At 42.1% G+C, this 18776-nt stretch overlaps 1 protein-coding gene across 4 annotated transcripts in view; it reads right to left on the reverse strand.

Moving 5' to 3' along the window:
• LOC134213383 (uncharacterized) overlaps positions 1–18776 on the reverse strand; it is a 558528-nt gene that overhangs the window by 18714 nt on the left and 521038 nt on the right. For 3 of the 4 annotated variants that reach the window (XM_062692395.1, XM_062692397.1, XM_062692398.1), the window contains 2 exons: positions 8887–9248; positions 7728–8128 (listed from right to left, as the gene is read on the reverse strand). In XM_062692395.1, coding sequence (XP_062548379.1) covers positions 7728–8128; positions 8887–9248 — 763 coding nt within the window. The remainder of the gene's footprint in view (positions 1–7727; positions 8129–8886; positions 9249–18776) is intronic. The other variant, XM_062692396.1, reaches the window with a different exon arrangement.

The following is an 18776-nucleotide window of genomic DNA, read 5'->3' on the forward strand; positions in this document are numbered from 1 at the left end:
AACCAAACCAATCCAAACCAATCCAAACCAATCCAAACCAATCCAACCAATCCAAACCAATCCAAACCAACCAAACCAATCCAAACCAACCAAACCAATCCAAACCAATCCAAACCAATCCAAACCAATCCAAACCAATCCAAACCAATCCAAACCAATCCAAACCAAACCAATCCAAACCAACCAAACCAATCCAAACCAATCCAAACCAATCCAAACCAATCCAAACCAATCCAAACCAATCCAAACCAACCAAACCAACCAAACCAATCCAAACCAATCCAAACCAATCCAAACCAATCCAAACCAACCAAACCAATCCAAACCAATCCAAACCAATCCAAACCAACCAAACCAACCAAACCAATCCAAACCAACCAAACCAATCCAAACCAATCCAACCAACCAAACCAATCCAAACCAATCCAAACCAACCAAACCAATCCAAACCAACCAAACCAATCCAAACCAATCCAAACCAATCCAAACCAATCCAAACCAATCCAAACCAATCCAAACCAACCAAACCAATCCAAACCAATCCAAACCAATCCAAACCAATCCAAACCAATCCAAACCCAACCAAACCCAATCCAAACCAACCCAAACCAATCCAAACCAATCCAAACCAATCCAAACCAATCCAAACCAATCCAAACCAATCCAAACCAACCAAACCAATCCAAACCAATCCAAACCAACCAAACCAATCCAAACCAAACCAACCAAACCAATCCAAACCAATCCAAACCAATCCAAACCAATCCAAACCAACCAAACCAACCAAACCAATCCAAACCAATCCAAACCAATCCAAACCAACCCAAACCAACCAAACCAATCCAAACCAATCCCAAACCAATCCAAACCAATCCAAACCAACCAAACCAACCAAACCAACCAAACCAATCCAAACCAATCCAAACCAACCAAACCAATCCAAACCAATCCAAACCAACCAAACCAATCCAAACCAACCAAACCAATCCAAACCAACCAAACCAATCCAAACCAATCCAAACCAACCAAACCAACCAAACCAATCCAAACCAACCAAACCAATCCAAACCAATCCAAACCAATCCAAACCAACCAAACCAATCCAAACCAATCCAACCAATCCAAACCAACCAAACCAATCCAAACCAATCCAAACCAACCAAACCAATCCAAACCAATCCAAACCAACCAAACCAATCCAAACCAATCCAAACCAACCAAACCAAACCAAACCAATCCAACCAAACCAAACCAAACCAAACCAACCAAACCAATCCAAACCAACCAAACCAACCAAACCAATCCAAACCAACCAAACCAAACCAAATCCAAACCAACCAAACCAATCCAAACCAATCCAAACCAATCCAAACCAACCAAACCAATCCAAACCAACCAAACCAACCAAACCAATCCAAACCAACCAAACCAATCCAAACCAATCCAAACCAATCCAAACCAATCCAAACCAATCCAAACCAACCAAACCAATCCAAACCAATCCAAACCAAACCAAACCAATCCAAACCAACCAAATCCAACCAAACCAACCAAACCAATCCAAACCAATCCAAACCAAACCAAACCAAACCAACCAAACCAATCCAAACCAACCAAACCAACCAAACCAATCCAAACCAATCCAAACCAATCCAAACCAATCCAAACCAACCAAACCAATCCAAACCAATCCAAACCAATCCAAACCAAACCAAACCAATCCAAACCAAACCAATCCAAACCAAACCAATCCAAACCAATCCAAACCAATCCAAACCAACCCAAACCAACCAAACCAATCCAAACCAAACCAAACCAAACCAACCAAACCAACCAAACCAACCAAACCAATCCAAACCAATCCAAACCAATCCAAACCAATCCCAAACCAACCAAACCAACCAAACCAAACCAATCCAAACCAATCCAAACCAATCCAAACCAACCAAACCAACCCAAACCAATCCAAACCAATCCAAACCAACCAAACCAATCCAAACCAACCAAACCAATCCAAACCAATCCAAACCAATCCAAACCAATCCAAACCAATCCAAACCAACCAAACCAATCCAAACCAATCCAAACCAATCCAAACCAACCAAACCAATCCAAACCAACCAAACCAATCCAAACCAACCAAACCAATCCAAACCAATCCAAACCAACCCAAACCAACCAAACCAATCCAAACCAACCAAACCAATCCAAACCAATCCAAACCAATCCAAACCAATCCAAACCAATCCAAACCAATCCAAACCAATCCAAACCAATCCAAACCAATCCAAACCAACCAAACCAATCCAAACCAATCCAAACCAATCCAAACCAATCCAAACCAATCCAAACCAATCCAAACCAATCCAAACCAATCCAAACCAATCCAAACCAAACCAAACCAATCCCAAACCAAACCAATCCAAACCAAACCAACCAAACCAACCAAACCAATCCAAACCAACCAAACCAATCCAAACCAACCAAACCAAACCAAACCAAACCAATCCAAACCAATCCAAACCAATCCAAACCAATCCAAACCAACCAAACCAATCCAAACCAACCAAACCAATCCAAACCAACCAAACCAATCCAAACCAATCCAAACCAATCCAAACCAATCCAAACCAATCCAAACCAACCAAACCAACCAAACCAATCCAAACCAATCCAAACCAATCCAAACCAATCCAAACCCAATCCAAACCAATCCAAACCAATCCAAACCAACCAAACCAATCCAAACCAATCCAAACCAACCCAAACCAACCAAACCAACCAAACCAATCCAAACCAAACCAACCAAACCAATCCAAACCAATCCAAACCAATCCAAACCAACCAAACCAACCAAACCAAATCCAAACCAACCAAACCAACCAAACCAATCCAAACCAATCCAAACCAACCAAACCAATCCAAACCAATCCAAACCAATCCAAACCAACCAAACCAATCCAAACCAACCAAACCAATCCAAACCAACCAAACCAATCCAAACCAATCCAAACCAATCCAAACCAATCCAAACCAACCAAACCAATCCAAACCAATCCAAACCAATCCAAACCAACCAAACCAAATCAAACCAATCCAAACCAACCAAACCAATCCAAACCAATCCAAACCAATCCAAACCAATCCAAACCAATCCAAACCAACCAAACCAATCCAAACCAACCAAACCAACCAAACCAATCCAAACCAACCAAACCAACCAAACCAATCCAAACCAATCCAAACCAACCAAACCAATCCAAACCAACCAAACCAATCCAAACCAACCAAACCAACCAAACCAATCCAAACCAATCCAAACCAATCCAAACCAACCAAACCAATCCAAACCAATCCAAACCAATCCAAACCAATCCAAACCAACCCAAACCAATCCAAACCAATCCAAACCAATCCAAACCAATCCAAACCAATCCAAACCCAATCCAAACCCAATCCAAACCAATCCAAACCAATCCAAACCAATCCAACCAATCCAAACCAATCCAAATCCAATCCAAACCAATCCAAATCCAATCCAAATCCAATCCAAACCAATCCAACCAATCCAACCAATCCAAATCCATACTTGTCATAAGACGAGTTTATACATTCTCATTGAATTCCACCACTTAATTGTGTCTTGACAGATACGTATTTCGACCTCAACAGTAAGGTTGTCTTCAGTGTCTCGTACTTGACTCGACTTGAAGAAAATGATCGCAGCTTACTCTATGTATACTATGCGTAGGACTCTTTCGACATATTCCTAAAGAAGGTACAGCGGGCCGATGACTGTTAAGCGGACAGGAATAGGAGACTTCACAAGAAGAAATTTACCATTCTACGAGGGAAATCAACGACGGAAGGTAGAACGACTAACCCCACAGTACAAATGATCGAGGGATTCGTTGTTAACCGTTCGACACAGCAGTTTACGGAGGAGCAATTAGCACACTTTAACAAGGGGTTAGGGTATGCGACAACCCAGAAAGCGGTCCTAGGGCAGATAATCGTGGAAACTGAGACAGCGATTTCATCGAAATGTTGATCAACGGGGCCAGAATAGTGTGAGAAACATCGTAGCAGATGCCATCAAAGCAGGACATCATGGGACATCGAACAAAGACGAGAGGAGGATTTTAAAGGAGTTGAAGGAGAAACCAGTTTACTACATGAAGGCGGACAAAGGAAACGCAGTGGTGATAATGGACAAAGAGGACTACGATGAACAGATGATGACAAAAATCAACGGAGGCATTTGAGAGTGGACCCACTACCCGGACTAATCCGACTTACGGATAAAACGATAAAGGAATGCAAGACGATCATCGGAGAAGCCCGGGTTAAAATGACGAACCCTGACGACCCTGACGACGTAGCGGCATTGTTCCCAAGCGTTCCAGTGAAGGATGCTTTGAACCTTTTGGAGGATTGGCTACTAGAACAACGAACGGATACAGCATGGCGAGGAAAAGTAAAGATGTATCTCAAGCCGGCAAGATTATGCATGAATGAGAACTACTTTACATTCCGTGGAAGCTTCTATAAACAAACGAAGGGTGCACCTATGGGAAATCCGCTATCACCGTTTTTGTGCGAATTATTCATGGCGAATTTGGAGGACAACCTAGAGGAACAAGGAACAAGGAAATGGTGGAGATACATGGACGACATTTTCAGCGTTATCAACCGGAAAGATCTACCCAGGATTTTGGAAGCAATAAACAACGTGCATAAAGACATCAAATTCACCCACGAGGAGGAAAAGAAAGGTAAATTACCTTTCTTGGGTCTACTGCTTATCAAAGGAACAAATGCAACATTAGACTTAGAAATCTAGAGGAAGCCCACCAACACCATGAGAGTCATCCCATAGACATCATAGAAGCAGAGGAAAAACGGAAAACGGAAAACGAACTGACAACACTGACACCGATCGATGAACCCCTGAAGAGGGTATCGGTCCCCATGATCGACACATTATCACCCACCAGCCACGCCATCGACTAAGGAAATTCGGCATCGATTTAGTTTTCTCTAGCAGAAGCAATCAACTGAAGACACTGTTGGGCTCCACAAAGGATAGAGTAGAAATGTTAAATAAGGCCGGGGTTTATCAAATTAATTGTTCACAGTGTGATAAAGTATATGTAGGCCAAACAAAAGATCGTTAGATGTAAGGTTCAAAGAACATATTGCAGAAGTAAGTAAGGCTAAGAGGGAAACTGATAAGAGATTAAATTATGAGTTTAGGTCTAAGGTAGCTGAACATGTATATCAGGAAAATCATTCAATTACGACATCAAACATTAAAATTTTAAGAAATGTCTCTTCTCCGTGGAAACTTGATGTTGCTGAGAGCTTGGAAATCTACCGACAGGTACAAACGCGGTTGTTGAATAAAGATCAAGGAAATGGTAGCTCCTGGCTCTTCAAGCTTATACCTAAGCATTATGCGCAACAAGCGAGTAGAAGTAAGCACCGTAGTAAATGTAACTATAGTTATATTATAGATAAATACCTAGATAAATTATTATACCTACGCATAGTATAAATAGTGTAAGCTGCGATCATTTTCTTCGAGTCGAGACACTGAAGACGGCCTTACTGTTGAGGTCGAAATACGTATCTGTCAAGATACAATTAAGTGGTGGAATTCAATGGGATTGTATAAACTCGTCTTATGCCAAGTGAAGACATTCCACTAAAAAGCTCAAAATAATTTTCTTATTAACCAAATCCAATTCAAATCCAATCCAAATCTAATCTAAATCCGTTACCAATCCGAATCCACAAATCCAATTAAAATCCTATGCAAATCTAATCTGAATTCAACCCAAATCAATTACAAATTTAATCTGAATCTTTTCCTATTTAAAATTCTATCCGAACGAAATCCAATTCAAATCCAATGCCAAATTTGATATAAATCCAATCGAAAGACAATTCAAATTCGATCTATATAACATAACAAATTCAGTTCTTATCCAAATCCATTACAAATACCTACCATCCAAACCAATCAATATCACATGGTTACAATCCGAAAACAATTTATATTTAATTAAAGAAAGAGATCGACCGGAAGATTTGTTCAGTTGTTGCCCTTTTTGGCTTTCTCAGTCTTATGTATTCAAAACAATGTGTTTTGTTAGGTTGGACGTTTCGGTTTTTTCAAAGGGAGAAACTGTCTACTGTTTACTAAAAGACGAAAACGGTAGACAGTTTCACCCATGAAAAAGGCCAAAATAAAAATCCGAAACGCCGGGCAAAACAAAACACATCGTTTTGAATAAGTACATAAGACTGAGAAAGTCAAATTTATATTTAATCCGAATATTTCCAAAATTCAAATAAAATCTATCTTTCTTGAGTCCTCCCACTCTCTCGTAATGTGCTCTATTATTTTAATAATGCGAATTCCAAATGTTTTTTTTAACCTTTAGTTCTATTACTTCAAGATTTAAAAATCCAAAACGCTTAAATTTTTCTTGGAAGTTGTACTGCTTTATTCTACTACAATTATCATTGAAATTAAATTAGTACAGGTTAAAGCAATGTACCTGAATTAAATGAGGCGTACTCGTATTCTGGACTGAAAATTTTCATGAAAGCCTAATTCAATAATTCATTTTTGCAGCAAATTTAAATAGATGCTTATTACCTATCAACAAGTTTTTCAGCAAACAACACTGTTGCTTGCTTCGTGTGACAACGGTATTTAATAAATAACATACATATTTGCATCAATGAAACAGATCACCACAATAGTTTATCATCTATAAAAAAAACACTGCAGAAATCATTGTTATTATTGAGGGCTGCCAATCGAAATGGTATTTAAACATAGTGACCTCTTAACCGAAGCCCCGTAAATTGCAATCAAAATAAATAAAGTGCTGTTTGATTAAGGCTTGTGAAATTAATTACTCGAACGTGTGTGGATTCCTGTTTGACTCGCGTGCTCTACTTTAGTAGGTACTATACAAACACAATGCAAACAGACGGTCAGTACTCTCATGAACACCCCTGGCGATGATAATGATAATGATAATTGTCCATTATGCAGCTATACAAGTGCGGTTAAACGATCAATAATGCGTTGGATAACAACAATCAACAGCTACCACTCGTCCGGGGTCAATTTCGGGGAGGATCAGTATGGGCGTTACATGGTTAAACAATTATATCAAACGACAAATAAACTGAATAATTTTTTTTTCTTTTGAATGCGGTACATCGACACTATGAAGCAAATAAAATGAAAAATTCAATAAAACAGCAAATCTTCCATTAGTTAATAATGAAGGGTCCCACCGGTTCATGGGAACATTGTGGTGTTGAACGTAAATCAATCATAAACTTCGATTGTATCATAATGCACTTATTATGGACGATGTGAATTTAAACAGAAAACATTATTGACCAAATGTAAATTTTAGGATAACAGGTGGGATACATTTGTTGTTCCCAAGAGTCGGGTACCCAAAAACATCGATGTAGGTCGACTTATTCGTAGCAATTTTTTCAGGAAGTTTAAAAAAACAGAAGCAAAAATGTATTTTCTAACGAAGGGATTGTGTGGTGTGGAGGAGGGCAACCTTCAAAGGATGTAACGACAACGAAACGGCAACAGAGCGATAAAAAGAGTAGCATGGCGTTAGAGATAGCGCGGAAAACCGAAATAAAGAACATATCCTGGCTTTGAAGAATGAGCTTCGAACCTGTCACTTGTTTGGCTGTTGGTAGTCTAATGGCGGGGGTGGTTTTAAAAATACCTTTGGTTCCGCCGACGGACGATGCAGCGGGGACGGTGCGTTTCGAGTTGTCGGTGCAAGTGTTGTAGTCTTCGGTTGTGCTGCCCTCCGAGCCGGCCCCACCGTCGCCGAACAGGTCCTTGTCATCCACGCTTTTGAGTTTGGCGTGCTCGAAGCGAGGTGACGGAGCTACGGCCGTTGCCGGAGTGATCCTGGCCGACGTAGAGGATGACGGGGGAGCCGTCGGAGTGGTGGCAGTTTGTTTGAAGAACTCTGGTGGAAAGGTTTGATGTGGTGTCGATGGAGCGCTAATTGGCGGTTGGTCTTTTTGGTTCAATGGCACAGTGCGTTCGTTGTTGTCGGGCGAGCTGTGGGGAGAGTGAAGAAAAATGTTATTTCAGCAGAGTGACATGAAGTCTAAAGCCCGCAGTCCACTGTTTGTCATAATGACACATATTTGTCAAGTTTATTCGAATATCTATGAGTCTGATTAGAAATCGACAAGGATATCAGGCTGACTTGACAAATATTTGTCATAATGACAAACAGTGTGCTGATAGCTTAAGTTAAATCAGTTAGGGAAAACGTTGCAAAAAGCATTTATGTTACCTCGCATGTAACATATGTTGAGTCTTCCAGATTAAGCAGTAAATTATGAAATATCGCAATGGAACTCTTTAATCAGATTTTTTTTTAATATTCTACAGTCTACACAGCTACTGGAACAATTTGCAGCATAGAACGATAAATGCAGATCTTTATGTCAGTCAGGCTATAACTGATGTGAAATTTTTCAATCGCTTTGCTGTTTATAAAATACGTTAGATTTTCAATTACAATTTTCCAGCATCAATAATTCCAAGCGACAAAGGAAAGAAATGAAGCAACATTATAAGCGGAAACTAATTGTTCGTCCGATAAATATTTTAATTCTTAGAAAGCTTTTCAATGGTTTCGTAACTAATAAGAATACTTCAATTTCGTAACGAGTGGCACAAGTTATGAATAGCGTTAGCAAGTATTTTCCTTCCTGTCAACAACGAACGAGGAAAAATATTTCTCAGAAAACCTATAAAGTATCATAATGTGCGACCACTTATTTTCTCCCCATTTTTCACGGACTTACCGATGAATGAGTGGTTCGATCTTGGAAAGCTTCTTCTGGTGCTGTTCGCTACCGCGCCGTTTCGATGGCGACAGTGGCCTCGACGGCCGCCGTAGGGTGGCAGTTTTTTGCATCTGCTTCTGCAGCAGCTCTCGCTCCTCGCGTTCGATACTAAGGGATGGAATCACGGCGATGGATGGCGTTGGTTTTACGATGCCGGTTGTCACCAGGGTTGCTGCTGTTGCTGGTGTTGGCACTGTTCCGTTGGGCGAGGTAGCTGTCCAAGGGAGCGATGACAGTTGAGGTGCTACCGACTGGATGCTAGCAGACGAAATGTTGTTTTGGGACGTGGCGGAGACTGTCACAGGGAGCGGTGGGAGGGGCTATGGAAGAGAAGGTTATAAAAACTTAATTGGTATTGGATTTAACATCGTCAGTATGCGTAATATTTGCTCGCATTGATTAATTTACGAGGGCACGTCTCTTACAATTCTTTTGCATAAATGTAATTATTGGCACAATTGCTGGGGTCTCAAGTTAGCCTAGTGAGCAATAGCGTAGGGTTAACAACCCGGTGATGGCAAGTTCGATTCTCGATCCTGTCTAGGATGTTTTCGGGTAGCATAAATTCTTTTCAATAATAGAAAACCTTTCAACTGAGGAAATACTAAATTGAAAAGCAAGCCAAGTTCCATTTGAAATGTGGAGCCATAGAAAAAGAAAGCTTTGGTTGCTTTCCTCGGATCCAGTGATGTTCATCTAGAGCAGATCTGGGGCCACGATTTTTCTCACACGCCCAATATCTAATCAATTGTAACTTAGCTGCGTAGTACATAGTTAATTATAGTAGAATTATTGGGGTCGTACACTTATTACGTAAGCATTTTTTCTGGGTTTTTCGAGACCCCCTCACCCCATGTAAGATTTTTTTCATACAAAAGAATTTTTATTTTTATGGAGCGTAAGATATTAACCGACCCCTCCTCCCCCCATAAGTGCTTACGTAATATGTGTACGGTCCCATTCTTGATTTCCTTCTTTATACTTCGTTAGTTTTTGTGTAGAAATTTCAACAACTTTCTCTTATTTTGTGATGCACTTTCTATTAACATTCAGCATGCAACAGCTGGGAATATTCATAACGTTTGCAGCTATGTAGGTACCGAAAAGAATCCGCTAAAAGTATGATGCCCCAAGCAACTTCTTTCCAAGGAACTGATACACAATAACTAATGGGACGATCAAAATATAAAAAAGAAACGACGTTATCTCACCAGGGAGTGCTCTGCGTTCAGTTGATGATATCATTCTTAGCAAGTCTGTCTTCGAAAACGGAACTCCCATGCATTATACAGCAAGTCCCAAACGAGCCAGAGGCAACGATTAATAGAAAGCAGAAATTATTAATTTCAATAACCGTGCTTGCTCTGTGTGTTATCAATTTCCTGTTCCTTTCCGCACCGGAAACCCTTTTCAAAGCTAACTCATGGTATCTTCGTTCCCCAATGTTGATCAGCATCTCGATCTCGGTGTACGTACCGACTTGTGGCCGAGAGAAGAATCGAAGATGCGCATCGTCCTTGTGGCTTCGTCCCCATACGACGTCCCACTACCGGTTGTGCCAGTATCCGTCGTGAAATTGTGGTCCAGAGTCACGTCCTCTGTGTATGGTGGGTATGGGGACAAAACGGATTCACAGTTGGGACGGGCGACAAAGGCACTGAACTCGTTCGTTGTAGGAGAAGTAAATATAAATTTTAGCAGATTGATTTACGAGCAAAATGGATGGGACTTGTGTATGTTGGTCATCGTTCTTCTGGAGTTAGGATTCCATTGTGATATAGTGAGTAATGTGGCCCATCATTTACTATTGTCAAAAGGAAAGGAATGTTTATTTTTATCCCACACCTAATGTAAAATTATTTGCTACTCCTAGTATAGGATGATTTTCGAAAGCACGTATGTTCCCATTCGGACTTACACAAGAGTAAATAAAGTTTGGTTTTTCCTCGCTTTCGTGTGGACTTGTATAGAACAATTTATCATTTCCTTTGTCTAACTAAAGTCAAATTGTGATAAATCTTACACAAATTACTTTATCACATGGTAGTAGACAAGTTACATGTCATGATTCAGAGGATAAATGTTGATATTTACAGTTTGAGTTATTCAACAAACAATTACTACACATTATATTCCAACTAGATTTTAGTCAGCAAGTAACGCAGCTTAGCTGGACATTTGTTTTAGCATAGTAATCTTCAATCTGGAACCAGAAACTGCACATCAATATTTTAGCAAGTGCTTGAAGTAGCTGATGACACATTCTGGTTGTACCTCTCGGGCATATCCGCTGAGGTACCTGATGAACTGTTTTGCTTGATGTTTTGCCATTCAAGCTCCTGTTTTAATGGAATCGGAAGTGTCACTGGATCAAATACGGCCATAATGGTTTTCGGACCTCAATCACTTCTCTCGCCACCGAGTCAATGATACAGTGAAGAAGATGGCACAAATCTCCCAAATTAAAGGAAACATTTGACGTCCGTCGAATGATGGTTGGAAGGTATTCAACCACCCAACGGTGCCAGAAGTTGTCCAGCGTGTGTTTTACCATATTCCAGCTATTCCTTAGCGTCTTCCCTGCATCTGTTGGACGTTTCTCCGGTTCTCGTACGCCATTCTAATTGAACAACAGGAAGTGGCTAGGTGTTAACGATTCTTGTTCAGCAGTTTCCAAAGGGATAAACGTTAATGGCCTGGAATTGACCATGCCTTCAGCTTCTGCCAGTTTAGTAGCGCAAGATTGGGAACGCACAATTGGAACGCACCCGAGTGCCGCTTTTACTGCAGGAACTATTCTCTCCCAGCAGCCTCCCATGTGGGGAGCAGCGGGAAGGTTGAACCGCCACTGGGTTTGTGCGTTCGTGGAGGTACTGCTCAGTTCGAAGTTGATCTTGCTGATTTCATCGTGCAACTCCCGACTCGCTACAACAAAATTTGTACCATTATCAGAGTATATTTCCAGAGGGGACCCTCTTCGAGCTATAAACCTTCTGATTGCCTTCTTACATGCATCGGTGGACAAACTGGTAACCACTTCAAAATGAATGACTCTGATTGTCAAGCATGTGAAAAGGCAAACCCATCGCTTCGCAACGCTTCAGCCAACCTTCACCAGGTATGGCTCAAAAATGTCTGCCCCAAAGTAGGGAAGGGACGTACATGCGGTTGTAACCGTATTGCCGGAAACGGTCCCATTTTATAAGCCTCCGGAGTTGCCTTGTACACGCGGCACCACATGCAGCTTTTTCTAGTCAAACGAACTTCTACTCGCAGTCTTGGAACGTGGAACATCGTTGACAACAGTTTCATCATTGGCATGGCCATTGGTCATACTTTCTATGATAGTAATCCAGCAACAGCTCCGTAATGCGATGGCTTCTCGGCAGGATAATTGGCTCTCCGAGCACTCCGTTCTCGTCTGCGAAAAGCGATTACTTCAGGATACTACTGGATGCTCCTATTTGCTTTGGATGTGTACTGACCTTTCTCGCATGTTGCATTTGCTTCTGCTTCAAAACTACAACTTCATCCGGAATCGCTTCAGACTATACAATCAACCACAATGTTCTTTCGGCTTTCTGAATTTCCGCACTAGTTAATCCAACAGTATCCGCAGATCCATTATTTTTCAAAGCACGCAAGCGATCTATGAAATGATGAACGTACGCCACCGAGCGTAACATTCTTTCGAACTTAGAAAATCTTGCAGAATCTAGCACCGATTGCTTCACCATGTGGCTGCATATGAACGCCTCCCGTAACTCCTTGTCACTTTCATCCGTACCTTCTTCCAAGATCATAGACCAGTTTGCTTCATTATCATAGAGAAACTCGGGTCCTTGAAACCATCGGCTACCCATATTACATGAAGGACCTTTTCCCCATTTGGTGACTTCGTCTGCAACATTAATTCTAGTCGAAATCCACTGCCATTCATCAATCCGTGATAGGCTCAATATCTCATCAACTCTGAAGGCGACGAACTGACAAAACCGACGCGTGTCTGATTTGATCCAAGAGCAAACCGTCGAAGAGTCACTCCAAAAGTAGGTCATCTTTATTTTTTTTTTCCTGTTCGGGTGTGCCACTGCGACCAATTATTAGATCTATTGTAGCGTTACCCGTATCCTTAGTGTTTAAGTGCATGTCGAATTACTCCAGTGCTATTGAGAAGCAATGCAGTATCGGTTTCGATACAGTTGTTGTTTTGTTTTCTCAAGACCATCATGACAAGGTCCCGCTATTTAGACCCTTCATAGAGAGCAATCCCATTGAAGGCGCGCCCCTTATCAATAGGAAATCAATCCTTTCTTGAGAAAACAGAACAGTGATACTGTTTTTGGCCATGCATCGGAGCCCTAGCCACATCCTTGTCTTGCTTCTAGAATATCACCAGTAAACAATGAAAACCCGGGATTTAGCTCTGTCTACAAGACCATTTCAAGCAAGAGAATTTGTTTAGTAATAAGAACTTCCGTGTGTTCCTCTCACTACCATTGTTCACCAGTTCAAGAAGAGTTAGTACGTATTTAAACCCCTAACTCGATTTTTCCAGCAGTCAGTTCAGCCTAGGACCGGGTACCGAGGTTTTTAAACTAATTGCGTGAAAAGTTGTTTCCGCTGCATACAGTTTAGCCTCAAACAAGAGGAATTCGAGTCTTTCAACTGTCTGCAAGGTAACATTAATTATGTTTTATTTCTGAGACTGCTGTTGGTAGCGAGGACTAAATACGATGAATTCTTAATTACCACAACTTATTGCCCTAGCTAGAAAAATGGATTAGGCTAGGGCTCTGTTTGGTAGATCTTACACCGCAACACACTACGTCAAAGTGATCTACCGTGTTACGGGTGAGGTCTTCTTTATATCCAGTGTGTGGTTCTCTACAATAGTTTGACTAATCCCAAAGGATCGCAGATGCTCATGACGAGTCTTAGTAACTCTCGTTTTGTTGGGATCGTGGTCACTTCCAGCAGAGTATGCACTTTCTAGCGAAAATGTATAACTTCTCTAGAACGCTCATGTCACTTGATATCCAATTGCGGATATGGAATGCCGCTCGCTTGTGTACCTCGATTACTTCCTTCGCCATCTCGAGAGCTTCCGCCGCGGTATTAAAGCTATCGACGTAATCATCTACTTAATGTTTCTTTTTCACTGCAGCTGCACCACGTGGTAGCTCCGCTTCTTGTTCTGACGCGATTAAGTTTTTTATGTACTATGATTGTGTAGGTGACTAGGCTGCTCCGAATATCGCAACATCAGATATCATAATACTCATCAGCAATTCTGGGGAATTTCTGTAAGGGAACAGCTAAGCACTGCGATCCACCTCTCGGATAACAATCTACAAGAACATCTCTATGACATCTGCTGACCCTACCACTTGACGCTCCCGGTACGGAAACATAACAGACAATAACAGTGATACTCCATCAACATTCGCCGCCACATCCCAGATAACTCGCACTTTTCCAGGTTTCTTCTCATTGACGATAACTCAAATCGGCAAGTACCAAATGCAACGTACATCAAATTCTTCGGTTTCCTTCGCCGTTGCTTCATGAATATAGCCCTTGCTTTTAAATTAATCTATTTGGTGACGAACGCAGTCGTAAAGCAATGAGTTTTGTGATAATCGCTTTTCCAGGCACCTGAATCGCCGCTCCGCCATCGGTCGGCTATCCGGAAACTCCACATAATCATGTGTCCAGGGCAGTCCTGTTTCATATTTCGCTCCTTTTGATCGCCTCGTGGTTGCTTTCAGGATATCGAACGCACGCTGTTGTTCTGCACATTTCACGGGTGGAACTACCGCTACGCCCAAGCTCTCGATGTCAAAAAAGTGTCTAACGTAATCGTGAAGGTCAACGACAGCTGGTTCAACATTCATGTGAAATTGACTGTGCATCCTAATTTCAGATATCTTACTCAGGCGCCCACTCACCGTCCGTCCGATTCTAGTCTTCGATGCTATCGGCTCGTTCAGTTTGCTCTCTCGCAGTTTCAGTGTAGCTAGTAGGTGACAATTTCTCTGCCCGATCAGGATACCTGGTACTGCGACTGTGTACACCTCAGATATGGTACAAATTGGAAAAACTCATCTATAAAAATCAATAAAATATTATGGAAAATGAGTCAATTAGCGGAAATTTGATAAATTGACTTTTCGGACAAATTTATTCAATTCATTTTAATGTCTTTGTTGTTTTGATTTGAGCTATTACAGGGCAACTTTTCCAAAGAAACCTTTTTTTTTAAATCGAAAACAAAACCTTAAAAATAGAAATATAAATCTCTCATGCTTGTAATTAAAATAAAAAGTTAGAGGCATATAAACATGGGTTCTATGGGAAAGTTGACCTTGAATAAGTTGAAGAATCGATCGAGCGGATAAAATCTTTGAACGCGAAAAAACCTTTATGACCTTCAATAAATTTGAACAAAATAAGAAAATGTAACAAATTGGAAAAGTGCACAAACCAGTGTGTGAAATATCAATGTCAATTGAACTTTTTGACCCGAATGTGAACTTAGCCTACGTAGATCTCAATTGAATACAGAGATGTCAATTTTCTAGCCCCGATCTATTGAATTGACAACAACAAACGCATTCATTCGATTGACTTTCAGTTCATATAATGTGAGTTTGAAAACTTGCCGTGGATTAATTTATAGAATTTATGGGCTGCAAAATTGTGGGTTGACATCAAGGAAGGAGCACCCAACAGAGTTCTGGTCCCCACAAGTTCCTATCTCACGCTTCCACGGGTCGTCCGATGACAAAAGACCACCAGCTAAGGATTGTGTACTTAGCTGGTAGTGCAGCCTGGGCACTGTTGTCCTTCTGACATCAACTAGATTGAAAAGGTACTCCTCGAGCGTCTGTTCACCAGGAGGTGCGGCTAAAACAGCGTCTGTCTGGTACCAAGAGGCTGCTTAACGAAATGCTGTATCGCGTCAGCTATACCTAAGGTGGCAGCCTCACCAGCGCGATGTAGGTAACGCGACCCCGGTACGGTAGCTTACTGATGACTCTCAATTACCACGAAAAATGGAGATAGAATAAAAAGAGAACGGTACCTGAAATGTCGTGATGAACCTGGGCGAGTGAGCCTTCTGGCTCGTGAACTGCAGAAGGTCGAAGTGAACGTGGCCACTATTTAAGAAGTCTAATGGTGAATTCCGAGCCGTGAGCCCCACGACCAACACTGCATTCAAGTATAATATCTATCATAGCGGCGCCGGAAAAGCAGAGCATGGAGTTGGTTTCGTAGTGATGGGCAAGCAAATAAAGCGAGTGATGTGGTGGAAATTGCATACGAATTTCCGCTAATTGACTCATTAGTAGGGTGGCTCAAATTAGTATGGGAAAAACTTTTTTCAATTTTTTTGATGGGCTGCCCTCTTATTCGGTTCTATTTGATGCCCTGATGCTCTGGACAAAATTTCAGCCAAGTTGGTTAACATTTGGGCGGTGCTAAACTTGTTGGAAGTTTATATGTAAAAATGTATGCAGAAACATCCAAAAACAGTGAATGGCAGTTGGACGGCACAACCTACGATGAAGAACTATGATACTCATTCAGATCTTGACGAATTTAATACAGAATGTTATGCAGAAAACCGCTAGAAGATTAGAGTTTGCCCGGCTAAGTTATTAGCATTTCTCTGAAGTGTGGTTTGAGCAAATTTCGTTTCTCTGAAAAGAAATAAATTCACCCATACAACACTTCAGTAAAATGCAAGTTCGTCTGGTAAACTCCAATCTTCTCGCTGTTTTCAGCATAACATTCTGTATTAAATTCTACGGGAACTGAATAAGTATCATAGTTATTCATTGTAAATTGTGTCGTCCTACTGCAAATTACTGTTTTTAGATGTTTCTACATACATTTTGCCATGTAAACTTCCAAAGAGTTTGGCACCGCTCAAACGTTGACCGATTTGGCTGAAATTTTGTCCAGAGCATCAGGGCATCAAATAGAACTGAATAAAATGGCGGCCCATAAAAAATTTGAAAAGTGTTTTGAGCCACTCTACTGATTAGCCATAATATTTTATTGAATTGCCCAATTTAACAATTTGTAAAATTAATTTAATAGATGAGTTCTTCCTTCCTTCATCAACGTGCACTGCCCACACGAAGGGAGACCCGACGACGAGAAAGAAGCGTTCTACGCACAGCTGGAGCAGACATACGATGGATGCCCACTGCGGGACGTCAAAATCGTCATCGGCGACATGAACGCACAGGTAGGAAGGGAGGAAATGTATAGACCGGTCATCGGACCGGATAGTCTGCACACCGTATCGAATGACATCGGCCAACGATGCATAAACTTCGCAGCCTCCCGCGGAATGGTAGTCCGAAGCACCTTCTTTCCCCGCAAAAATATCCACAAGGCCACATGGAGATCACCTAACCAAGAAACGGAAAACCAAATCGACCACGTTCTAATCGACGGTAAATTTTTCTCTGACATCACGAACGTCCGCACTTACCGCAGTGCGAATATTGAATCCGACCACTACCTCGTTGCAGTATGCCTGCGCTCAAAACTCTCGACGGTGTACAACATGCGTCGAAGTCGGACGCCGCGGCTTAATATTGGGCGGCTACAAGACGGTAGACTAGCCCAAGAATACGCGCAGCAGCTGGAAGTGGCACTCCCAACGGAAGAGCAGCTAGGCACAGCGTCTCTTGAAGATGGCTGGAGAGATATTCGATCCGCTATTGGTAGCACTGCAACCGATGCACTAGGCACGGTGCCCCCGACTGGTATGACGGCGAATGTGAGCAGTTAGTTGAGGAGAAGAATGCAGCATGGGCGAGATTGCTGCAACACCGCACGAGGGCGAACGAGGCACGATATAAACGGGCCTGAAACAGACAAAATTCGATTTTCCGCAGGAAAAAGTGCCAGCAGGAAGATCGAGACCGTGAAGAGACGGAGCAACTGTACCGCGCTAAAAACACACGAAAGTTCTATGAGAAGATGAACCGTTCACGTAAGAGCTATGTGCCACAGCCCAATATGTGTAAGGACATAAACGGGAACCTTCTTACGAACGAGCGTGAGGTGATCCAAAGGTGGCGGCAGCACTACGAAGAGCACCTGAATGGCGATGTGGCAGACGAAGATGGCGGTATGGTGATGGACCTGGGGGAACGCGCGCAGGACATAATTTTACCGGCTCCGGATCTCCAGGAAATCCAGGAGGAGATTGGCCGGCTGAAGAACAACAAAGCCCCTGGGGTTGACCAACTACCAGGAGAGCTATTTAAACACGGTGGTGAGGCACTGGCTAGAGCGTTGCACTGGGTCATTACCAAGATTTGGGAGGAGGAAGTTTTGCCGCAGGAGTGGATGGAAGGTGTCGTGTGTCCCATCTACAAAAAGGGCGATAAGCTGGATTGTAGCAACTACCGCGCAATCACATTGCTGAACGCCGCCTACAAGGTACTCTCCCAAATTTTATGCCGTCGACTAGCACCAATTGCACGAGAGTTCGTGGGGCAGTACCAGGCGGGTTTTATGGGCGAACGCTCCACCACGGACCAGGTGTTCGCCATTCGCCAAATACTGCAGAAATGCCGCGAATACAACGTGCCCACTTCAAAGCCGCATATGATACAATCGATCGGGACCAGCTATGGCAGCTAATGCACGAACACGGATTTCCGGATAAACTGACACGGTTGATCAAAGCGACGATGGATCGAGTGATGTGCGTAGTTCGAGTTTCAGGGGCATTCTCGAGTCCCTTCGAAACCCGCAGAGGGTTACGGCAAGGTGATGGTCTTTCGTGTTTGCTATTCAACATCGCTTTGGAAGGGGTA

This window comes from Armigeres subalbatus, chromosome 2, assembly GCF_024139115.2.
Source record: "Armigeres subalbatus isolate Guangzhou_Male chromosome 2, GZ_Asu_2, whole genome shotgun sequence".
Lineage (NCBI taxonomy): Eukaryota > Metazoa > Arthropoda > Insecta > Diptera > Culicidae > Armigeres > Armigeres subalbatus.